General features: G+C 38.8%; 2 gene segments (V, D, J or C); both read left to right on the top strand.

Moving 5' to 3' along the window:
* Positions 1 to 3,924: 3,924 nt before the first annotated feature.
* LOC128054700 (T cell receptor delta variable 1-like) lies at positions 3,925 to 4,717 on the top strand. The segment is given in 2 exon segments: positions 3,925 to 3,973; positions 4,188 to 4,717. Coding segments are annotated over 2 exon segments (579 nt in total).
* A 15,881-nt stretch (positions 4,718 to 20,598) lies between these two features.
* On the top strand, positions 20,599 to 21,313 carry LOC128054699 (T cell receptor delta variable 1-like). The segment is given in 2 exon segments: positions 20,599 to 20,647; positions 20,865 to 21,313. Coding segments are annotated over 2 exon segments (498 nt in total).
* Positions 21,314 to 26,692: the final 5,379 nt, after the last annotated feature.

Raw genomic sequence — 26,692 nt, 5'->3', positions numbered from 1 at the left:
GAGTGGGGTGCCATTACCTTCTCTGACATATGCATGAGGCACAGCTAAAATAATACATAGAAGGAAATTTATCTCTTTTAAGTACTTTTATTACCAAAGAAAAAAGGTTGAAAAAAATTATCTAACCTTTCAACAAAAGAAGATAGAAAAAGAAATATAAAACCCAATATATCTAGAAGAAAGGTAAAATTAAAAATTCATATTGGTGAACTCTAAAGCAAACAATAGAAATAATCATTAAATATAGTTACTTTTCTTAAAATGATTAATATCATTGATCTATTCCTAGCTAGAATTATCAAGGAAATTATCAATATAATAAAAGAAAATATGAATTATACACATGAGAAAATCATATGCAGTGTGAAAATGGTAATTAAGCAATATTATTAATAAATTTTTGCCACTGGGTAATACTATAGTAGTAGACTCACACAAGGAGAAAGCTGATTAATAAAACTGATCTGTTTCTAGGTAGAAGTATCAAGGGAAAAAGAGAAAAAGCATAAATTATGAATATAAAGAATGAAAAAGTAAACCATAGTACAGATGCTAAAAGGATAATTAAAAAATCATTGGCAAGTTCATGTCACTGAGTAAGAATATAGAAGTCAACCCATACAAGTGGAGAAAATTGATTTTTTTGACAAAGGTGCAAAGACAATTCAACAGAGAACAGTTTTATCAGCAAATGATACTGCGACAAGTGGATATTAATATGCAAATAATTGGAACTTGGCCTAAATCTCACACCTTATACAAAACATTGAATTCAGTCTCAAATGGATCATACATTCAAATGTAAAACTATAAATATTTTAGAAGAAACCATAAGAGAAAATCTTTATAATGTACAGTTAGGCAAAAAGATTTTTGACATGACACTAAAAGCACAATCCATAAAAAAAACTTAGATTTCATTAAAATGAAAAACGATGCTCTGTGAAAGTTATTATTAACAGAATGAAAAATACAAACCACTGAATGGCAGGAAATGTTTGCAGACTATATTTCCATCAAAAGAGTGGTATTCAGAATACAATGGACTCCTAAACTCAGCAGGAAGAAAACAAACAATCCAGTTGAAAAATGAACTAAAGACTAACACAGGCACTTTACCAAAGAGGATATGTAGTAGGGATAAAAGCATATAAATAAGTATATGAGCAAATGTTCAACATCAATAGCCGTTAGGGAATGTAAATTAGAGACAGAATGAGATAGCACTCCACAACTGTCATAAAGGCTAAAACTAAAAGTACTGACAATACCAAGTTCTGGCAACGGTGCAGAGAAATTGGATCACTCATGCATTACTGGTGGGTGAATGGTACAGTCATTCTGGAATACGGTACATCAGTTTCACACAAACTTTTACACAAACACTTTCCTTACAACTCAGCAATCACACTTGTGGTATTGATGCTTGAGAAATAAAAAAAACTTTTGTTCATACAAAAATCTGTAGATGAATATTCATGGTAGCTCTATTTGTGACGGCCCCAAACTGGAAACATCTTCAGTGGGTAAGCTGATGGATAAACAGACATATTATTTATAGATCTTCCTCAACTTATGATGGAGTTATGTTCTAATAAGCCATTGTAAGTTGAAAATATCGTATTAAGGAGAAAAAAGCATTTACTACATCTAACCCTCTGAACATCTTATTTTAGCTTTATTATGCTCAACAGTTACATTAACTTACAGTTGGAAAAATCATCTAACACAAAGTTTATTTTACAGTAAAGTATAGAAAAATCTCATGTAATTTATTGACTGCTGAGCTGAGAGTGAAAAACAGAAAGGTTGTGTGGGTGCAGAAAGGTTGTTTATGCTCCTGATTCTGGGGCTGACTAGAAGCTCAGCTCACTCCCAGCATCACCTGAGAATATCAGGCTGCATGGTGCTAGCCCAGCAAAAGATCAGAATTCAAAGTGTGCTCTCAACTGAATGGCTTTCTCACCACCATAAAGTCAATAAGCGTAAGTCAAACCATCCTTAGTTGGGAAAAGTCTGTAGTGATTAAAAGGAACAGACTACTGAGACATGCAATCAGCTAGATTGATCTCAAGAGTGTTATGCTGAGTGGAAAAAAGTCTATCTCAGAAGGCTACTTGATGTATAACACATTGGATAGTATGGTTATGATCCATAATGATTCCATACATAAGGTGTGATTCTACTTACATGACATTCTTAAAAGGAAAAATATAGAAATGAAAAGGAGATCAGTTGCTGCCAGGGTTGATCAGGGATTGCAGGGGTGAGAACATGTGCAAAGGGACATTTTTTAGAGTGATGGGACAGTTCTGTATTGTGATTTCTGTGACAGTTACAAGAACCTACACATGTGATAAAATCTCATAGACTTATGCATCAAAAAATGCCTGTAAAAACTGGTGAATCAGAGTAAGTTCTGAGTTTTGATAAAAATTTATCAGTATCAATTTCCTTATATTTATGTCTGTAATTATTCTGTTAATATATATATTTCATTTTATCATGCTACTGCCTAGGCTGCTGTGGGCATCCATGGTCTCTTCTACTTAGTTATAAATAATTGCAAACCAGGGCATCGGCTGCCTGTCCGCACTCCGAGGTGAAATGAGACAGAGGAGTAGACATCTCAACTAAATGCACACTTTTATTCCTGCATCCCTAGTTACCTTGTCCTAAAGTTAAAGGACTGGCACCATTTCAGAGAACTTGTCTGTACTTTCCTTTCTACTTGTCTATTTACCTTTGACTATTTTATGTTAATTCTTCCATTAAAACAATGAAACCAGATGGAAGATTGACAGTTACATTCTACATGATCTGGTAACAGTATACAGAACTTCAGTCACCAGCTTCTGTGGTATTGACAGGTACTAAGTGTCTGCAGCCTGTAGATACCAAGTTTGGCAGGAGTGCATTATAGCATTGTGTCACAGAAAGATCTGGCATGCTTCTATTGACTTTATTTTACAAAGAGAAAAATAATGAGCCACTAACAAGTGAGACTGAACTCTTTGGGCCAATGACATAGAAAACGTGACGTGAGGACAACTCTAGGACACATGGTCTAAGAAGCATGATTCAACTTTGGGAGGCAGCAGGTCTGAATATCCTGATCCTTCTCAAAGTCTAATAAGTAAGACTCAACGTCAGCCTTACAGCTGGAAGACTCCACAAAATACTTTTGTGCTGTCTGGGAACTCACAGTGCTTGAAGTAATGGGAAAGCTGTACAAAAATGTTTTATTCCTGTTATAATTTCATAAAACATAGACAATGGAATACATTCTGAAAGTCAGAAGGACTGATCTGTTATTGTTTGATCTAGAGGTAACTTATTTACAGGAAAACCTAACTAGAGCTCTAGACCCAGTAAATAAGAGATATATTAAGTATTTGGAAAAGATTGCCTTTCATTAAAAAAGATGAAGGTCTATGAGCTTCTTAAAAGAGTCATTAGACACTGGATGGAGGAAAGTTGGCATAGGCTAAATGATGACCAGTAGATAGATTATAAGAAGGGTTCATGGCATATACTAAATTATGTTCTAAATGGGCTGGTAAAGTTATTCTGCTGATTAATTACCAATGTATGTCAACTTGTTTATCCTTCAGTTCTGCTCAACTCAAACCTTTCATGAGAATTGCTTTTTTCAGGTCCCTTTCAGATACTGCATAGGTCATTAGTGATCAGGTAATTCATGACCCGAGAAAGACAAGTAGACAAAATAAAGGCCTGTGGTGAGTCAGACTTTTTCTCATCTGTGCACAGACCACGTGGTCTACAAGCATGAAAACTCCCACTTCCTGTTGGGGGGAGTCACACAGGTATTGGGTACTATGTATTTGGGTTGCCAGGTACTCAAAGACATTGAACTCAGCTTGAGGCAGAACTGAGCACACTTGTGCAGGGGATTCCATGCTAATGCCACTCTCCAGTCTGCTCTGGGTGTTCCTGGCCTTCACCTTCTCTGGTAAGGATGCTTGCAAACATGGGTGTGAGTGTTCAGGGTGAAAGGCCTGAACACAGGCACGTGGTGATTCACAGGGACGTGGGGAGGAAAGGAGGATCGGAGGAAAGCATATCTATTATGATTTCAGTTTGGGTTTTCTTTGGGTCTCAAATTAGTCTAATGCTTACATTATTTTGTTCACTACTTCAGCTCAGTTTTCTGATTTTTTCCACAGGATCTGGTGTGGCCCAGAAAGTTACCCAAGACCAGCCATACATAACCAGTCAAATAGGGCAATCTGTCATTCTGAACTGTCGGTATGAAGTAAGTTGGAGTGAGTACACGCACTACCTTTTTTGGTATAAGCAGCTTCCCAGTGGAGAGATGACTTTCCTTATTCGTCAGGAATCTTCTGGCCCGAATGCAAGAAATGGCCGCTACTCTGTAAACTTTCAGAGAGCACAGAACTCCATCAGCCTCACCATTTCAGCCTTACAGCCGGAAGACTCCGCAATGTACCTTTGTGCAGTCAGGGAACTCACAGTGCTTAAAGTAATGAGAAAAGCTGTACAAAAACCCCAGAGCTTAATAAGAGAGAGCCCCCCTCCTGCAGGACCCCAGCTGAAATGCACACCTGCATACCTCAGACAAGAAATGGTAATCCTGCGGTTGCTTCATCTGTGGTCTGGATCAGAAGATTTAATTTTAAACAAAAACTCCTTCCATGTCATTTGGAAACAGGTGTCCAGAGTAACTTTCTACTAATACTTTCTCGGTCTTGAATTTTTGACTTTATATTTTTTTAATTTAAATTTATTTATTTTAATTGGAGGCTAATTACTTTACAACATTGTATTGGTTCTGCCACACATCAACATGAATCCACCACAGGCGTACACGTGTTCCCCATCCTGAACCCCCCTCCCACTTCCCTCCCCATACCATAGAACAATCATATGGAACATGCGTTGTCTAAAGTTGAATTCTTGCCCCATAATATGTCAAAGTGGCAGCTTCACCTAAAGACCCTCACATGACAAACATGGGTCTAGTTATAGTTATCTGGAATCATCATGAAAATCATTCCCTAGTCCTTTCCTCTTAGACTTTGTGTCACTGAAGTTACAGTCAGAAAAGCGGAATCACTAGTGGTGTCGAATAGGAGATCAGTTATTGAGATTAGAACTCAGGCAATTTCTAGAGCTGGAGGAGTCTGTACAAAGCTGCTATCTTTGTATGTGGTGCTGAGACTGAATTCACTGCTAGCCAGAAAGAGTAACATTTGAGGGAAAGTTGGGTGTAGCCAAAAGCATGGACGAACTGTGACTCATAAGGACACATTAGAACCCTGAGGATAATGGAACCCGCATAACACACCAAAGCTTGTCTCTGAGCTCCTTTAGTGTCTCACAAGAACAAGTGATCTTGAGGGAAGAGTGTCACCTGCTGTTATGCTACATGCATACTTGGCCCAAGACGACAGAAGATTTGGAGATCTGGTGGGAGGCGGAAGAGCTGTGTGTCACTAGTAAGATGACGTAGTGGATCAGCAGCAACATGTGTGAGTTGCCACAGTGCCTGGAGCCCTGCACCAGCCAGCAGAATATAAAAATACGGCTACCTGCTGACAAGTGCCTTCCAAATCGATTTCTAGATAGTTAGGCTGGAGCAGTACAAAGTTACTGCAATAGCTTAACTATTTAATTGATTTATTAACTAGGCATCCATCAGTACCTCTTTTAACAACACAACTTTGTCATAAAGTCAACAGGAAAACTATTCTTCCTGCTGATATGATGCAATAATTCCTCATTCAACCAGTATAAGTTAACTCCCTTCTGCAAAATTATACCAAGTTCATTTATCCATTTTTTGAGGTGATGTTCTTTCCTCTTCTAGCTGAACCACACTCTTGCATTGAAACCTGTATCTTAATAACTGAGATACAATGAGATATAAGATTAACTTATATTAGCACATTGTATGTTACTACAGGCAAGAATATGAGACAGGGGATTTAAAAATAATTAATGTATGTGTAAATATATTCATATCAAAATGAAAAACATTAATAACATTTTACTTTTCTGTTACTGAAAATGACCACATAAGTGTCGCTGGTATTTATAACTACTTCTGTTACCCATTCCATAACCTATTTGCTCATAGGAAGCACCTCCACTCACTGCTGTATTGACTTCCTCCACAACAAGGTCCTTATTCAGGAGCAATGTTACGTGAAATGCCATAAAGATGAATAAGGAATTCTGCAAGTGGGCCATCGTGGTTTTCGCAGAAGTTTGCAAGGCATTGAAGAAGAATCCCAGGATCTATTTAAGTGGAAATAATCTTGCCAATACCCCCTGAAAAGTGATATATTGTATTCTGGGAAACACCATTTGAATGATACCTGTTTTCTTATCAGAAGCAATAGCAGTCACCAAAAGAAAGCAGTTCTACAGTTCTTAAAGAAAACAAACAAAACTTTCAAGCTAGCTTCTTATGAACATGAAAATGTATTTTTACGGGGATGACCCAGAGGGATGTTGTGGGGAGGGAGGTGGGAGGGGGGTTCATGTTTGGGATCGCATGTACACCTGTGGTGGATTCATGTCAATGTATGGCAAAACCAATACAGTATTGTAAAGTAAAATAAAGTAAAAATAAAAATTTAAATTAAAAAAAAGAGTCTTTATTAAAAAAAAAATAACTGCCAAGAGGATAGAAAGTCAATTGCAGACTGGTAGACCATATTTGCAATGCATATTTCTAAAAAAGAACTCAAGTGCAGGATATATGAAAAGCTCATAAATCAAAAAGAAAAGATAGTTAAATTGAATGGAGAAATCTTGAAGACCAATTTAGAAATATCATATCCAATAGCCAGTAAACAGACAAAAATGACCTTGATTTTATTATTCATTAGGGAAATCAAAATAATACCTACCTCCTCTGGGTGTTCCTTTCGTGTCTTTTCTGCACCCTGAGAGTATCAGTGCATCAGTGTAGCTAGTAGATATACCCCTAAAAGTATAGAGAAGAGTAATGAGTCTCCAGGAGAATAAGTGATTAAATTTCTTTCTAGAAACTCCCATTGCTGACCTGATATGGAGGGGAAAAAAAGGAGCAGAAGGTTACAGACCTGGACATTGAAGGAAAGGTAGGTTTTACTAGAAAAAAAGAAAGTTGATATTTATTGTGCTTACTACATTTCAGGCAATGTAGGATGCATTTCAGATTCATTATCTAATTTAAATATCAAAACTATGATTTTATTGTTCCCAAGTTTTTAATCTGTGAGAAATGAGACATAACTTTTCTAACTGTGATGCTGCTAAGTCACTTCAGTCGTGTCCAACTCTGTGCGACCCCATAGACGGCAGTCCACCAGGCTCTCCCGTCCCTGGGATTCTCCAGACAAGAACACTGGAGTGGGTTGCCATTTCCTTCCCCACAGCATGAAAGTGAAAAGTGAAAGGGAAGTCGCTCAGCTGTGTCTGACTCTTTACGACCCCATGGACTGCAGCCTACCAGGCTCCTCGGTCCATGGGATTTTCCAGGCAAGAGTACTGGAGTGGGGTACCATCACCTTCTCTGATATTTAAAGTCTAAACCACCCTAAAAACTACCCCTAAAATCATGCTTATGTAAAACCTGCCTGGAATAGATTAGATACAATGCATATAAACACATATATACCACTCTCTAGTATAAAATTTTTCAAAAAACATATGGACAATACAATAATTTATAAAGAACAGTTGTTTATATTAACACTGCAATAAAGCACAAACTCAGAAAAAAGTGATCAAGGGTATTACATCTCATGGATAAGGCAACTAATGTTGCCAACTACAGTATTTCAAAATCCTTTACAAAAGGAGATAGCCTAATAAATTTTAGTTCAGAGTTTGTGTTACTTTTTCTTCTTTTTCTTTTCATCTGCTTCCATTTTAAGCTTAACTTCTTCAGCTGTAATAAGCATCTCTAATTTTTATTGCCAGGGAGCGTGTAACATCTTAGAGGGCTCCTAAAGAGAAAGACTTGGAGTATGGAGAAGCATTTGACCCCAGCTGGGTGGATGTCTCAATGGTGGTGACATTACCGGTTAAAACTGGAAGTTAAAGGGAACCAGGAAAGAAGATGCCAAACCATAGATACAGTTGCCCCAGGATCAGTATATGAGGACATCACCCACTAACCAGTTAACAGTGCTGGATGCTTTGATGTTGTTCAGTTGCTCAGTCGTGTCCGACTCTGCGACCCCATGGGCTGCAGAATGCCAGGCTTCACTGTCTTGCACTGTTTCCTGGAGTTTGCTCAAACTCCTGTCCACTGAGTCGGTGATGCCATCCAACCATCTCGTCCTCTGTTGTCCCCTTCTCCTCCCATCTTCAATCTTTCCCAGCATCAGAGTCTTTTTCAGTGAGTTGGCTCTTGGCGTCAGGTGGCCAAAGTACTGGAGCTTCAGCTTCAGAATCAGTCTTTCCAATGAATATTCAGCTGAATGCTTTAGCAAGTTTCTTATGCAATAGTGTCCTAGGAAGAATAAGTGGCTACAGAGAAAGAAGAGATATTATTACTTAAACACTCTAAACATGTTTCTATATCAAGACCTGTGTCCCTTGCCTTTGCCCTCTCTACTGTGGCGCTATTACCCAAAACATCTACATGGTGTATCTCTGAACTTCCCTTACATCTTTACTCGAATGTTACCCCTTGGTGAATGCTTTATCTAAATGTTTCTATTTTCGCTCCTAGAGAATCAGGTTCCAACACAGTGGATGCAGCAAGAATGAAAGCTGGAGCACTGCCACCTGGCGTCCCACTCAAACACTTTGTGGGGCTACACTAGCCTCCTTGCTCCCCTCAGAGATCCTGGGTCAAATTGTGCAGAAGCCCAGGCACCAATTTTAGATACAGCCACAGGGGGGCAGCATCCGCAAACCCGCCCTGCTTTTTAAGATGTGTGAGTAAAATAGGGGTTAAGTCTGACTGGCTGTCTCAAAGCGCAGTCTCTGCTTTGTTTTTTCTTTGCAAAAGGCCGTGTAGACCACAGAAAGGTGTGTGGGGCTGCAAAAGCTTGTACAAGGGAAACCCTTTAGGAGCAGGCAGATTCAGCAACTCTTCCTGACGAGGGAGAAGAGGGAAATGCTGCTCATAGCACCAGTGTTGATCTTATGGATGCAAATACCACGTGAGTTTGGGGTTTCCCTGATTGCTTCCAGAGAATTCTGCACAGTGGAATATATCTGCAGGAAACTGTAGAAGTGAGATTTTCTGATAGAGAGGAGGATGTTGAGAAAAACTCAGAAACTAAAAAGTGGAAAGACGGAGGGAGTTGGGCAGGGAGACATGGAAAGGAGAAAAATACACAAGAAGAATGAGAGAGACCGTTGGGGCTGAGAGCATAGACATCTGATTAGACCTTCTCTGATACTTCTCACCGTTTTCTCAACAGAAGTGAATGCACAACAGATAAGTCAAATTCCTCAATTCTTGCTTCTACAAGAAGGAGAGAACTTCACCACGTACTGCAATACCTCAAGCACTTTTTACAGTTTACAGTGGTATAAGCAGAGCCCGGGGGGAAGTCCTGTCCTCTTGATGATACTAGCTAAGGGTGGAGAAGTGAAGACGGAGCAGAGACTGACAGGTCGGCTTGGAGAGACCAGAAAGCACGGCTCCCTGCACCTCGCGGCTGCCCAGCTCTCAGATGCAGGAACCTACTTCTGTGCAGGGCACAGTGCTCTAGAAGCACCTGCTGTCTGTCCCCAAACCTCACTGTGGGCTCCAGGGGTCGCTCCTCTTCATCTCTCCTCAGGGCAGGGGCCAGAGAAAGCTGAAGTCACGATATCTATGAAGAAATTGAATTTTTAATTTAAAAAAATCCCTGGACTCAGACAGTGTTAGTAGATAATTCTACCAATCTTTTGAAGTATTAGCATGAATTATGCAATATTTCTTCCAGGAAAAAAAAGAAAAGAAAAGAATCCCTCACTCATTTTATGAAGCTAGTGTTACCCTGAAATTAAAATCAGACAAAGATTATAACAGAGAACTGCAAAGAAACATATTTCATGAATATAGACATGAAGTTTCTTAAAAATATTAGCAAGTAAAATTCATCTATATAAAAAGAGTAATATACCAAGCACAAATGGATTTTTTTCAAGGATGCAAATGACTTCAAATTGAAAATCAGTTGATGAAATTCACCATATTAATAGGATAAAAAAGAAAATTACATCATATTAATCTATGTAGAATAAACTTTTGCCAAAATTCAACAATCAACTATGGTGAAGACTTTGAGAAACACAGGCATAGTGGGGAAGTTCCTCCATAGCTAGCAGTATGCTTACTAACAAAAGACTGTATGTGTTTCCCTAAGACTGGGAACAAGGCACGCACATCCACTCTCATCCCTCTCCTTCAGCACAGAGCTAGATGTCAGAGCCAGTGCAATAAAGAAAGTAGATGTAAAGAGAGTTTTGGACCAGAAAAGAAGTGAAACTGCCAGGCAATATGATTGTCTATATAGAAAATCTCAAAGAACATACCCCCCAAAACTCTCAGACCTATTGAGTTCAGCAACACCATAGGAAATAAGATAAATGTATGTAATCAACTGTATTTCTACATATTAGCAATGGATATGTGGACCTCGAAATTAAAAGTATAATACCATTTACAATGACTCAAAAAAAGACCCTGAGTGGTCTTTTTTGTACAGAAAACAGGTACAGAAATTTTAAGCGAAAACTACAAAACACTGAAGAAAGAAATTAAAGAAGACAGATGACGAGACACCATGAGTTTGCAAACTGGAAGTTTCAAAGCAGTAAACATGACATGTCTATCCAGATTTATATACACATGTTATAAAACTCCTGTTAAAATCCATCAGGATTTTAAAAAACAAATACAGGCAAGATTATTCTAAAATTTATATGAACAGGGAGAGACTCTGGAATACTTTTTAAAATCTTGAAGAAATAAGTCAGAACAATCGGTCAGTCTGATTTCAGGCTAGAGTCGTCGAGGTTATTTGGTACTGGTACAGGGATAAACACACAGTTCAGTGGAAATGAACAGAGAACCCATAAATAGATGCACATAAATATACCCAACTGACCTTTCCTGGCAAAGTGCCAAATAAATTTGATAGAAGAAGGATAACCCTTTTAACAGATAATGTTGGAGAAAGTTGAAATCCATTGGCAGGGAAAATTAACCTTGATTCAGGTCTCACGCTTCATACATACATTCTTTAAAATGGATCACAGACTTAAATGTAAAACGTTAAATTATAAAAAGTTTTAGGAAAAAATACAGGACAAAAGTTTGATATGTGTATGGGCCAAGAGCCTTTGGACTTGACAACAAACAACAGTCTATAAAATTTTCTAAAAATGACAAACTAGACTTCAAAATTAAGATCTTTTGCCCTGCAAAGCAACTGTATGAGCATGAAAAGACAAGCTACCAATTGTGAAAAACTATTATTTGGAAACCATATATTCCACAAGGAAGTAATATCTAGAATATATAAATAACTCTCAAAGCTAAACAGTATTTAAATAAGGCAAACATTTCACTTAGACCATGGGCAAAGAGCTATTTCACTAAAGAAGTATACAGATAGCAAATAAGCATATGAAAATATATTCAACATCATAAATCATTGGAGAAACACAATTAAAACCACAATAAGATATCACTGAGAGCACAGTCTAGAGTTTGTGCAGTAGCAGCACAAAGTGGGGGCTTCCCAGGTAGCTGAGACGGTTCTGCCTGCAGTGTGGGAGACTTGAGTTAGATCCTGGGTCTGGAAGATCCCCTGGAGAAGGGAATGACAACTCACTCCAGTATTCTTACCTGGAGAATTCCATGAACAGAGGAGCCTGGCAAACTACAGTCCACGGGGTTGCAAAGAGTTGAACAAAGCTGAGTGACTCAGGGAGAAGGGAAGGAGCACAGTTCAGTTCAGTTCGGTCGTTCAGTCGTGTCCAACTCTTTGCAACCCCATGAATCGCAGCATGCCAGGCCTCCCTGTCCATCACCAACTCCTGGAGTTCACTTAGACTCATCCGTCGAGTCAGTGATACCATCCAGCCATCTCATCCTCTGTCGTCCCCTTCTCCTCCTGCCCCCAATCCCTCCCAGCATCAGAGTCTTTTCCAATGAGTCAACTCTTCGCATGAGGTGGCCAAAGTACTGGACTTTCAGCTTTAGCATCATTCCTTGCAAAGAAACCCCAGGGCTGATCTCCTTCAGAATGGACTGGTTGGATCTTCTTGCAGTCCAAGGGACTCTCAAGAGTCTTCTCCAACACCACAGTTCAAACGCATCAATTCTTTGGCGCTCAGCCTTCTTCACAGTCCAACTCTCACATCCATACATGACCACAGAAAAAACCATAGCCTTGACTAGATGGACCTTAGTCGGCAAAGTAATGTCTCTGCTTTTGAATATACTATCTAGGTTGGTCATAACTTTTCTTCCAAGGAGTAAGCGTCTTTTAATTTCATGGCTGCAGTCACCATCTGCAGTGATTTGGGAGCCCCCCAAAGATAAAGTCTTTTGCCGGGGGCCAGCATGAGGAATCCCACCCATGACAAGGTCATGCGGAAGGAAGCCTGACAAAACGCAAGGACGTGATCAGACTTCAGGGGTTCCCCCTGGAATTTCCTGAGCATCCACCCCCCCAAAAAATAAGAATCTGCCTGCTTTCCACTTTTCTGATATTCTCTGAAAAAAGTCAAATCAGGGCTTTAGTCTTCTGCATTTGAAAGGGATGTTTCAGTTAAACCCCCTCTGATAGCTCTCTCTAACAGGTTCCTCCTTTACAGCTTGTGAATTGCTTACAGCCCCCCATCCGTGAGAGGCACAAAGCTTAAAAGCATCTTAAAGATACAGAGCCTTTTCTAAAGAGCTAAAAATCATATTGGTGACGGGATTTCACTGTTGACTCAATGATTACTGCCAGGCCTCCGTATTCTTTATCTTTTAGGCACCTGGGAGGATGTTAATCAATGTAATCGGGATGTAGAAAAAGATATATAGTAGTTTTGATGTTAGCAACATTAGACTTTTGAGTTAATTACATTTCTTTTGTTATAAATCACTGTACTCCTTTTACTTGTTGTAAGTTGCTGTATCTTTGCTATGTAAGAATGCAACTTTATTTAGTGCTTTCTGAGAGTGGCACTAGACTTTGGGGAGATCAACACAAATAAGTCTTCTGGTTGACAAACCCTTATCAGAAAAAAGGCTGTAAAATGTTAATTGGCCCTTTTGGCTGGAAGATGATGTAAATTACCTAAGACTTGTGTATACCACTAGGCATGCAGAGAGAAAAGCCTGGTTTTGATAAGAGTCTGGGCTGCTAACACTGCATAATTTTGTATTACCCATTGATCTCTATGTACAATCAAAAAGGTGTAAAAGGCCTTTCTAGACAATAGAGGCCGGGGCCAGTCACTGGACTGGTTTCCCCCGTGTCTCCTCTTTACTCTAATATCAGGCTGAATTCCCATCTGGAGCGGGGCGGCTCGCCATGTCTACTTGCTTGTCCTGGCTTTTAAGACCCACGCGAAAGGGAGCCTAAGGTGGGGCACCCTTCGATATTCAAGTGGATGCCGGTGGCCCAATGTAGATGGTGCAAGCTCCTTGTCTGGAACTTTATTGGCCTTCCCTGTAAGCCAAGTTATTCAGCGTTCTTTCTCCACTTAATTTTCCTACCATACTATTTCTTCCTAATCTAATCTTATATTTCTATATTAATAAATAAATAAGTTCTCCTCGCCAATGCCGTCCCCGCTTTGAATTCCCTGGATCCACCAGGGCTGGACCCCGGCGGTCTGTCACAGTTTCCACTGTTTCCCCATCTATTTCCCATGAAGTGATGGGACCAGATGCCATGATCTTAGTTTTCTGAATGTTGATTTATGTTAGTTTGATTAGGTCTCGTTTATTTATTTTTCCTTTTGTTGCCCTTGCCTTTGAGACAGAAAAAAATATGGCAAAGAGAAATGTCTTTGAGCATACTGCCTATATTTTCTTTTTCAAGTTTTAAAAGTTTCAGGTTTATATTTCAGTCTTTAATCCATTTTGCGCTTATATTTGTATATGTTGTGAGAAAATGTTCTAGTTTTAGTCTTTTCCTTTTAGGTGTTCAGTATGGTCAACACCACTTACTGAAGAAACTGTCTTTTCCCCATTTCAATAAGTTATATAAAATCATTCAGAGTAATATCTCTACATGGTCACAGAGGGCAACACTGCTTCAGAGACAATTAACGTTTGTCCCAAATACACAGATTCTTCAAGGAGCCAGAAAGGATCCTTTAAATATCCATTAAATTTTTATCTCCAACTTTGCTTCCATTTACATCTCTGACTCTTGTATGTACGTAGGTATCCATCCATCCACCTAAATAGTATCTGTGTATATTTTAGTCTAACAGTTTGAAAAATATGGCTTTGAAAATTAATATTTCTTTAAATAGCATGTTTTATCCTTTGACATTAAGGCCATGTTAGTTTCTCTAATATAAATTTATAATGTTTTCACCCAGATATATCCCAAACTCCAATCATACTGAGTTAATCAGTGCCAGAATTCCCTTACCCCATTCTTTACTAAGAAATATACTGGTGATGTAAGTTCCAGTTCAAGCAGCTCCTCCATCAGAACTACTCTCTGACTGAGTCCAGAAGTGAGTCCATTATCATTTTCTTGGGTGCATCATATAGAAACACATTTCTCTTTAGTAGCTTTTATCTGAATGTACTTGTATTTGGAGTGGGTTGACTGAAGATTGCTACTTCTGTTTTTTTCTTTTATGAGACCCAAGGATGACCATTTTAGGCACTAGTAAATATATATTGAAGACATACATGGATGAATGAATAAATTAAAAAAAAACACCAAAAATTCAACAAAAAATAAAAAAATTCCCTTAGAGAACTGGAGTAGATGGGATTAGATTGAGGAGTAGGAATGGTTATTATTGTCTCCTTTTGACCTGTGATAATGTTTTTCTTTGATAGTATCTGAGATGACCTCAAATACAGAGACCACAAAGTCTTTTTAAAAAAATGAGCTCCTTAATTTCTGTTTCTATACCCTGATGTGTTGACCTCTAAAGCCAAATTGGTTCTTCACATTTTTGTATTTTACCTGTGAGAATAAGATGTAACTCAGTGTGAGAAATACCAAAAATGTTTCATTACTGAATGATCATGGTTCCATATCTTCTGAATTCTGCAGAATTTGCCCAGCTAATCTTACCAATTTGGAGATGAAAGATTCTCCAGAACAAGTTATTCCAGTGCTTCTCAATTTATTTTCTCCATGCTTATTCTTGGAAACATTTATTTGTCTGATTTATATTTTATTAGAAGTATAAATTGAAATTGATCTAATTATATTTTATTAATTCTTAGGATCACGTAAAGTGTGGAAACCCTGAATGATGTTGTTAAAATGTAAATTCCATCAGGGCAAAAGGACTATGTATCTTTATGTTCTGCTCCATAATCTCTGCTTGTAATGATATATTATGCCTGTTGTGTTCTCAACAGACTTTAATTAGTATTTGTAATAAAAAAGAGACGCCCCCTACATACTAATCTTGTGACTTTATGGGAGTCCCTCTCTTCTCCATTGTAAATAACTCTAGTCCTATTAAAAACTGTCCTGATACATGATTTTTAACCTTCTAGGAGTTATGAGGAAAAGGAAGAAGGGGATAGTGTGAGAGAAATTCTATCCTGCACTTTATCCTTGTAAGGGGGGCATTTCAGATTCCTGATGAATTTAATTTTCTGTGATTCTAAATCAGCACAGAATGAGAAATACTACTTTTGAGAGAGAGGTTTAAGAGAAAGCACTTGTGAGAGGGTGGGGCCTACTGAAAGAATAAAAGCAGCTGTGAACTTAAAGTCAGAGCTCTAGCTGGCTGAGAAGAGCAGAAGAGGAGCTTGAGTTGCCACTGAGCACTGGCGCCAGAAACAATGGACAAGATACTGGGAGCATCCTTTTCGCTTCTGTGGCTTCAACTAGGCTGTGAGTTGTGGAGGAGAAAACCTAGGATATCTCATTAATTAGGGGGACTGGGAAAACTGGGTTACAAACAAGTTCATGCAGATAGAAACTTTAAGAAATAAACATATGTCTCTGGAACTGATGGCTTTTTATCTCTTTAAATATGGGTAAGTGGCCAACAGAAGGAAAAAGTGACCAAGAGCAGGTGAAAGAGCACCCTTAATCTTTGACAGTCCAAGAAGGAGAGCTTTCCATTTTGAACTGTATAGTTCAGAATGGACTATAGTTTTTTTTTTTTTACTACTTCCTATGGTACTGGCAATACCCTTATAAAGGCTTGCATTTTTGATAGCCATACATGAAATGGAAGAGGGAAGATTCACAGGGAAGTGTTCTTAAATAAGAGTGCCAAACAGCTCTCATTGGACATCACAACTGCCTTGCCTGCAGACTCAGCCACCTACTTCTGTGCAGCAAGAGCACAATTCTCCCCCAAGCACCTGTAGCCTGTACCCAAACCTACAGCCGAGGCTCCAGTCACACCCTCCTATGTAGATGAAATACACACGCAGACACATACAATTTGTTTGTGCATGAAAAGTCTTAATATATTGAAGAAAACTGACATTATACAGAATTTATTTTTTGAACAGAATGGAAATGATATGGATCAAGTGCAAAGAGATGTCTCTAGAAACTCCAAAATATTTGATACATATTTAAATCTTATAACTTTAAAACAAGCTTAAGTTAAAACAATTACAATGGATGCTAGAAGATATTTTGAAAGTAAATGTTGGGAGAGCACACTATATAAATATGTATGAGATGCAGCTAAAATAACACATAGAAGAAAATTTATCTTTTTAAATACTTATATTAATGAAGAAGAAAGGTTGATAAACTACTATCAAGGCTTTCAGGAAAGGATGATAGAAAAGCAAACTAAACCAAACATAAACTGAAAGAAACAAATAATAAAATGTCCAAATGGTGAAATACAAAGAAAACTATGGAGCTAACCATGAAATCAGTCAGTTCAGTCTTTGTGACCCCAAGGAGCAGCACACCAGGCTTCTCTGTCCATCAGCAGCTCCTGGAGCTTGCTCAAACTCATGTCCATCAAGTTGGCGATGCCATCCAACCATCTCATCCTCTATAATCTCCTTCTCCTCCTGCCTTCAATCGTTCCCAGCAACAGGGTCTTTTCCAATGAGTCAGTTCTTCATATCAGGTGACCAAAGTATTGGAGCTTCAGCTTTGGGATGAGTCCTTCCAATGAATATTCAGGGCTGATTGCCTTTAGGATGGACGGGTTGGATCTCCTTGCAGTCCAACGGACCCTCAAGAATCTTCTCCAACACCACAGTTGAAAAACATCAGTTCTTTGGCACTCAGCTTTCTTGATAGTCCAATTCTCACATCCATACATGACTACTGGAAAACCATAGTTTTGACTATATGGATCTTTGTCAGCAAAGCAATGTCTCTGCTTTTTAATATGTTGTCTAGTCGGTGATAGCTTTGCTTCCAAGAAGCAAGCATCTTTTAATTTCATGGCTGCAGTCACCATTCACAGTGATTTTGGAGCCCAAGAAAATAAAGTCTGTCACTGTTTCCATTGTTTCCCCATCTATTTGCCATGAAATGATGGGACTGGATGCCATGATCTTAGTTTTTTGAATGTTGAGTTTTAAGCCAACTTTTTCATTCTCCTCTTATACTTTCTTCAAGAGGCTCTTTAGTTCCTCTTCACTTTCTGCCATAAGCGTGCTATCATCTGCATACCTGAGGTTATTGATATTTCTCCTGGTAATCTTGATTTCAGCTTGTGCTTCATCCAGTCTGGCATTTTACATGATGTACACCACATATATGTTAAATAAGCAGGGTGACAAGATGCAGCCTTGAGGTACTCCTTTTCCTATTTGGAACCAGTCTGTTTTCCATGTCCAGTTCTAACTGTTGCTTCTTGACTTGCATACAGATTTCTCAGAAGACAGTTCAGGTGGTCTGTTATTCCCATCTCTTGAAGAATTTTCCACAGTTTGCTGTGATCCACACAGCTTTGGCATAGTCAATAAAACAGAAATATATGTTTTTCTGGAATTTTCTTGATTTTCCTATGATCCAACGGATGTTGGCAATTTTATCTCTGGTTTATCTGCCTTTTCTGAATGCAGCTTGAACATCTAGAAGTTCACGATTCACATACTGTTGAATCCTGGCTTGGAGAATTTTGAGCAGTACTTTAATAGTGAGTGAGAAGAATGCAATCGTGTGGTAGTTTGAAAATTCTTTGGCATTGCCTTTCTTTGGGATGGGAATGAAAATTGACCTTTTCGAGTCCTGTGGCCACTGCTGAGTTTTCCAAATTTGCTGGCATATTGAGTGTAGCACTTTCACAGCATCATCTTTTATGATTTGAAAGAGCTCAACTGGAATTAGATCACCTCCACTAACTTTGTTTGTAGTGATGCTTCCTAACAAAGGTCCATCTAGTCAAAGCTATGGTTTTTCCAGTAGTTGTTATGGATGTGATTGCTGGACTATAAAGAAAAATGAGTGCTAAAGAATTCATGCTTTGAACTGTGGTGTTGGAGAAGACTCTTGAGAGTCCCTTGGACTACAAGGAGATCCAACAATTCAATCCTAAAGGAAATCAGTCCTGAATATTCATTGGAAGGACTGATGCTGAAGCTGAAACTCCAATACTTTGGCCACTGATGGGAAGAACTGACTCCTTGGAAAAGACCCTGATGTTGGGAAAGATTGAAGTTGGGAGGAGAATGAGATGATAGATGATGAGTTGGCATCACCGACTTGGTGGACATGAGTTTGAGCAAGCTCTGGGAGTTGGTGATGGACAGAGAAGCCTGATGTGCTGTAGTCCATGGGGTCGCAAAGAGTTGACCACTGATACATAGCGTGATTCTGCTTAAACAACATTCTCAAAGGGACAAAATACAAAGATAAAAAGGAGATCAGTAGTTAGCAGGGTTATAAAGAGTTGCAGAGATGGGGAAGGTATTCAAAGAGGATTTCTTTAGAGATGAAACGATTTTGTGTCATGATTTTAGTGGTGTTACAAGAACCTATACATGTGATAAAATTTCTTAGAGTGATGCATCAAAGCCTAAGAGTGTATATGGGAACTGATTTATAAGGTTATGGTATTTTGAAGAAATTTTATTAATATAAATTTCTTGATAGATATGTAATTATTATATTAATATATATCTATATTATATAATATGATGCTCTGCAAGCTGCTGTAGTCATTCATGATCTCCTCTCCTTAATTACAAATAATTTCAAGCCTGGGCATTTGTTGTTTGTCAGCACTCAGATGTGAAATGGAAGAGAAGAGTAGATGTCTCAGATAAATACAAACTCACCTCCCCACTTCACTCATTCATGCATTACTTTGATCCATGAACTTGCGCTCTTTTAGACCTTGTTTGTATTTTCTTTTCTACTTGTTTATTTGCCTTTGGTTCTTTTATATTAATTCATCTATTACAACAATGAAACCAAATGGAAGATTGACAGCTACATTCCACATGAACATGAAACAGTGCACAGAATTTGAGTCACCGTACTGTATTGTGTGGTGTTGACAAGTACTAAGTGTCTGCAGTTTGCAGATATTAAGTTTTGTAAGAGTGCATTATAGCATTATGTCACAGAAAGATCTGGCATGTTTATCTTAACTTTATTTTATAAAGAGAAATAATAATGAGCAACTGACAAATGAGACTGATTGCTCTGGACCAATGAGACCCAAAATGTGACATGAGGATGATTCTAGGACACGTGGTCTAATAAGTACAATTCTACATTTAGAGGCAACAGGATTGAACATCCTGATCCCCTTCAAAGTCTAATACATAAAACTCAATATCAGATTTCAAAAGAATAATATTTTATTCCTGATATAATGTCATTTAAATATAAACCACTGAATAGCCTCTGACTTTCAGATGGACTGATTGTTAAAAATCATTTCATGTTGAAGTAGTTTTGTTGATTGAAAAACCTAAGTAGAGCCCTGCAACTCAGTATAAAAAAAAGGGGGGGGGGGCAGAGATACATTAATTACTTTTCACCCAGAAAGCCTAAGATCTGTGAATGCTTTAAAATAGTCACTAGATTCTGGATGGAGAAAAGTAAGCATAGGCTAAATTAATGACCAATCTGTAGATTACAAGAATGTTTCATAGGCTATACTAAATTATATCTTAAACAGGATGGCAAAATTATTTTACTGAATCAATGTATGTCAACTTGTTTAATCTTCAGTTTCCCTCAGTTTAAACCTTTGATATTAATTCTTTCTTCATGCCTTTTTTCAGGATCTGCCAAACTTAATGACCAGGGAAAGAAAAGTACACAAAGTAAAGGTGTGTGGTGAGCCAGACTTTATCTGTACACAGACCATATGGTCGATGAACATGACACCCTACTTCCTGTTTGGGGGAGTCACACAGGAACCCAGGTGCTATGTATCTGTGCTGCCAGGCACTTACAGACACCAGACTCTCAGCTTGAGGCAGACTTAATCACATTTGAGCAGGGAAATCCATGCCTCATGCCGCTCTCCCATCTGCTCTGGGTGTTCCTGGCCTTCATCTTCTCTGGTAAGGATGCTTCCAAACATGGGTGTGCGTGTTCAGGGTGAAAGGACTGCACACAGGCACGAGGTGCTTCACAGGGACTTGGGGAGGAAAGGAGCATTGGGGTAAAGCAGGCATCTTATGATTTAAGTTTAGTTTGTAAATATTTGGGTCAAAATTTGCCTAATTTCTACAGTATTTTGTTCACTATTTCAGCTCTGTTTTCTGATTTTTTCCACAGGATCTGGTGTGGCCCAGAATGTTACTCAAAACCAGACAGTCATAATCAGTCAAGTGGGGAAGATAGTCACCCTTAACTGTCAGTATGAAATAAGCAGGAATGTGCATGACTACTGGATTTTTTGGTACCAGCAGCTTCCCAGTGGAGAGATGACTTACCTCATTCATCAGTATTCAGAAGACAGGAATGAAAGGGATGGCCGCTACTCTGTAAACTTCCAGAAAGCACGTAAATCCATCAGCCTCACTATTTCATTCTTAAAACTGGAACATTCTGCAAAGTATTTCTGTGCTCTCTGGGTACACACAGTGTTTGAATTAATAGGAAAAGCTGAACAAAAACCCCAGAGCTTAATAAGAGAGAGCCCCCCTGCTGCAGGACCCCAGCTGAAATGGACACCTGCAGACCTCAGACAAGAAATGATAGTCCTGTGGTTGCTTCATCTGTGATCTGGATCAGAGGAATTAATTTTAAATGAAAGCTTCTTCTATGACATTTGGATTCAGGTGTCCAGAATAACTTTCTACTAATACATTCTCCTCTTGAATTTTTGAATTTAAATCAATCATACAGAACATGCGTAACCTTGCCTAAAGTTATAAACTAGCTCCGTAATAATGTTAAGTGACTATTTCACTAAAATACACTCATATCACACACCTGGGTCTAGTTATCTGGAATCATCATGGAAATAATTTCCTGAATCCTTTCTTCCTAGACTTATGTCACTTAAGGTGCAATTAGACAAGCAGAACCACCAGTGGTAGGGAATAAGAAATTAGTTATAAAGATTAGAACTCAGGCAATTGCTAGATTTCATGGAAGAGTGTATACAAAGCTGTAATCTTTGTATCTGGTGTTGAGAATAAATTCATTGTTAATCAGCTAGGATAATCGTTGTAGAACAAAGCTGGAAATAGACTGAAGAGTGGACAAACTGTGACTCATAAGGACATATTAGAATCAGGAGAACAATGGAACCCACAAGACACACTAAAACTTGTGTACGTCTCACCTCCTTCAGTCTCACAATAGTGGATGACCTTAGGAGAAGTGGGTGTCATTTGACACAATGCTTAAAATTAGCTTAAAACTCAACATTCAGAAAAATAAGATCATGGCCTCTGGTCCCATCACTTCTTGGCAAGTAGATGGGGAAACAATGGAAACAGTGATGGACTTTATTTTTTGGGCTCCAAAATCATTGCAGATGGTGACTACAGTCATGAAATTAAAAGACACTTGCTCCTTGTAAGAAAAGTTATGACCAACCTAGATAGCATATTAAAAAGCAGAGACATTACTTTGCCAACAAAGGTCCATCTAATCTAAGCTATGGTTTTTCCAGTAATCATGTATGGAGGTGAGATTTGCACTATAAAGAAAGCTGAGTGCCAAAGAATTGATGCTTTTGAAGGGCGGTGTTAGAGAAGACTCTTGAGAATCCCTTGGACTGCAAGATCAAACCAGTCCATCCTAAAGGAAATCAGACCTGAACATTCATTGGAAGGACTGATGCTGAAACTGAAATTCCAATATTTTGGCCACCTGATGTGAAGAACTGACTCATTGAAAAAGACCCTGATGCTGGGAAAGATTGAAGGCAGGAGGAGAAGGGGATGACAGAGGGTGAGATGGTTGCATGGTATCACTGACTCAATGGACATTAATTTGAGTAAACTCAGGGAATTGGTGATGGACAGGGAAGCCTGGCATGCTGCAGTCCATACGGTTGCAAAGAGTTGGACATGACTGAGTGACTGCACTGAACTGACCTGAACTTACATACATACTTGGCCCAAGACAAAGAGAAGATGAGGAGATTTGACGGGAAGTGGAGGTGTTGTGTGTCAACAATAAGATGAAATGTCAGATCAGCAGCAACACGTGTGAGTAGCCATAATCCCTGGAGCCCTGCACCAACCCCCAAAGCATAAACGCTGTGGCTGCTTCATTACAACGACCTTCCAAATGTCACACACATTTCTTTTGTGGCCAACCCTAAGCCAGAACAATACAGGAAGCACATTCTGGGAAAGACATTTCCAGTCAGTTAAGGCAGCTCAAGACTGCTACAATACACTCTGTTCATTTGGCATCCATCTGTACTCTTTTAACAGCTTTTGAATAAAGAAGATAGCAAAACTATGCTTCTTGGTAATGTCGTTGTTGCTCTTCAGAAACTAGGTCATGGCTGACTTTTTGTGACCCCATGGACTGCAGCACAAGGCCTCCTCTATTTTCCACTGTCTCCTGGAGTTTGCTCAAATTCATGTCCATTGATTTGGTGATACCATCCAACTGTCTTATCCTCTGCTGCCCTCTTCTCCTTTTGCCTTCAATCTTTCCCAGCTTCAGAGTCTTTTCAAATGACATGGCTCTTCTCATCAAGTGGCCAAAGTGTTGGAGTTTCAGCCTTAGCATCAGTCCTTTCAATGAATATTCAGGGTTGATTTCCTTTAGGATTGGCTGGGTTGATCTCCTTGCAGTCCAAGGGACTCTCAAGAATCTTCTCCAACACCACAGTTCTTGCTAATATGATGCAGTAGGTCCTCACTCAACCCAAAGCAGTCTCAACACATCCTTCAAAGATTACAGCAAGTTCATTTATCCATTTGTGGGTGATGGTACTTTCTCTTCTAGCTAAGCCACACTCTTCCACTGAATCCTGTGTCTTCACTACTGAAATATAAAAAGATATAAGATTGACTTATATTAGCATATCTTCTTACCACATGTAGCAAATGGGAGAGGGGAGTTAAAATTGCCCACCAGGCTCCTCCGTCCATGGGATTGTCCAGGCAAGAGTATTGGAGTGGGGTGCCATTGCCTTCTCCCAAAATTGGTTAATATAATACATAAATACATTTATATAAAAATGAAAAACAAATTTTCATAAGTGTTATTGTTCTTATTTCTGCAAATGACCACATGGTTATAGCAGGTATTTATAACCACCTCTTCCATTACCCATCCTATAACCTCTTTGCTCATAGCAAGCACTTCCATTCACTGCTATACTTCACCTGCTATAAAGCAATCTTCTTATTCAGGAGCAATGCTATGAGGAAAGTCATAAATTTGAATAAGGAATTCTGCAGGTCCACCACTCTGGTTTTGGCAGACATTTGCAAGCCATTGTATTCTGGGAAACATCATTAAAATGATATCTAACTTCATATGAGAAGCAATAGAAGCCACCAAATTATATTTTTTAAAGAGCTTAAAGAAAACAACCAAAATATTCAAGTTAGTATCTTATGAACGTCAAAGCATATTTTTTAATTGTGTGTTTGTTATAAATCACTGCTAAGAGTTTTGAAAGTCATTGCACAGACTGATAAACTGTATTTGCCATGCATATTTCTGAAAAAGGATTCAAATGCAGAATATGTTAGAAGTTCCTTTAAATCATTAGGAAAACAGATAATAAAGAATGACAAAATCTTGGAGATCCAACTCAGATATATAACAACCTTAATATTATTATTAATTAGGGAAATGAAAATAATATCTTATCTCAGTGTTCCATCTGGGTTCTTTCAGTACTCTGAGCTTATCAATGTGTTTAGGAGAATATGACTCCAGGAAATAGGGAGAAATAATGACTGTCTCCAGGAAACTAAGTGATTAAGTAAATTTTCTAGAAGCTTCGATCATTGAACCGATGTGGAGAAAAGAACAAACAGTAACAAATTACAGACCTGGACATTGAAGGAGAGGTAGGATTTACTGGAAAAAAAGAAAGTTGATATTTACTGAGCTTTTCTCAATGTGAGGCATTGTAGTTTGCATTTCAGATTCATTATCTAATTTAAATATCAAAACCCTAAGAGATAGGCTTTATTGTTTCCTTTTAAAAAACAAAACAAAACAACTTTGGGAAATGAGCCCTATCTTTCCTAATTGTGAAAAGCTTTTCTACCTTTTATTATCAGCCAGTTTGTCGCATTTTAGAGGGCTGCTTAGGAGCAAGGTCTGGACTCTGGAGAAGCACTTGGCCCCAGAACTGGGTGGTTGGATGTCTCAGTGGTGGTGACATTACTGGTTTATGGAAGCTAAAGGAAACTAAGAAAGAAAATGCCAAACATAGATTCAACTGTCCCAGCATCAGTAAATGAGGAAAGCATCCACTAACTAGTGCACAGTGCCAGATGCTTTAGTAAGTTTCTGATGTAATAATAGTGTTCTGGGAAAAACAAGGGCTACAATGAGATTTCATTCCTTAAACACTCCAAGCTTGTTTCCCTATCAAGACCTGTGCCCCTTTTTTCCCCTCTCGACTGTGATGCTTTGCTGTTGTTTAGTCACTAAGTCATGTCTGACTCATCCTCTGTCCATGGGGTTTCCCAGGCAAGAATACTGGAGAGGGTAGCCATTTCCTTCTCTATGGGATCTTCCAGACCCAGGGATTGAGTCCACTGGAAGGTGGATTCTTTACCACTGAACCAGTGATGCTGTCCCCTAAATATGAACATGATGCACCTCCTAATCCCTTCATGTTTCAACTCAAATGTCACCCCTTTGTGAATCCTTTGTCGAAATCTGTTTTTCTTTCCTGAGAATCGGACTCTAGCACACTGCATGCAGCAAGAATGAAAGCTAATATACTGCCACCTGGTGCCCTGCTCAAACATTTTGTGAGGCTTTCTCTGGCTTCCCTGCTCCGTCCAGTGATCTTGGATTAAATTGTGGGGAAGCCTAATCACAATAGGAGCTGCCAAGGCTGAACCAGTCAGTAAACTTCCCAGTGCAGAAATCAAGAGGGAGAGGATTCAGGAAAACTGGCTGTTTGTTTTTTCTTTTGCCTGCCACATGTGAAAGTGATTGATTCCAAATGACAAATACAACATAAGAGATGATTATGGCTGCAGAGTTATAGGCTACCTGGTATAGAAAGTTTGGAAATGTTGCACAAGATAGATTTTTCTCTATTAAATCACATTGCATCTACTGTTCTGTCCTTTTTTGTAGTATAGAAATATCCTGAGAAGTGGGAGCAAGAGTCAATCATGAAAATACTAATAAACAGTAGTAGCAAACACAGGTTGGTATACTCCTTCTATGTTATATTATAATACCTTATATTGAAGGTAGTTAACATCAGTTAATGGGAACTGATTTCCCATTAACAGTAAGAAACATGATAGACTGCTGATACTTATGATAATACATGAAATCTCCTCTGTAAACTGTTAAACAATCCTCAGAAAAATATTGAGCTTTATCTTGTAGATAGACTCCTCTGGAATTTCATGCTGTGGCTTCCTAGCCTCAAAGGTTTTGTACATTAGCACAGCTCGCTGAGAGCCTATGACAGAGAAGGTGTTGCACTAAGTGATTTGCACGTGTGTTCACAGTTCTTACTGGAACCCCTCAAAGTTGTGTCCACCCTGCTTTAGGAAGACAGTGGAGAAAAGTGCTTAAGACCAAAGGCTTAAGCTGTATTTCTAGATATAGCATTCATTAGTTGTGTGACATTGGGATTGTGACAATAATTTTTATGCTTCAATTTCCTCATCTCTGCACTATGGTTATTGATAGAATTTATCATGCAGGGTTCTTATAAGAAACGAATGAAGTGATGAATGCCAATGCTGAGCCCGGTGCCCAGCAGAAAGATACTGGCTACTTAGAGAAATAAAATTGAATATGAGACAGTTTCAATACCTTGCCTGGTATTGCAGAGTAAGTGTCAGAATGGAGCCCTCCCTCCATACCTTACTTAGAGGAGATGCTCTTCCTCATCCCAAGTCCATGCTCTGGGAGTTGATGATGGACAGGGAAGCCTGGCATGCTGCAGTCCATAGGGTCTCAAAGGGCTGAAC

The sequence above is a fragment of the Budorcas taxicolor genome, chromosome 10 (assembly GCF_023091745.1).
Source record: "Budorcas taxicolor isolate Tak-1 chromosome 10, Takin1.1, whole genome shotgun sequence".
Lineage (NCBI taxonomy): Eukaryota > Metazoa > Chordata > Mammalia > Artiodactyla > Bovidae > Budorcas > Budorcas taxicolor.
This window is presented reverse-complemented; position numbering and strand designations above follow the sequence as displayed.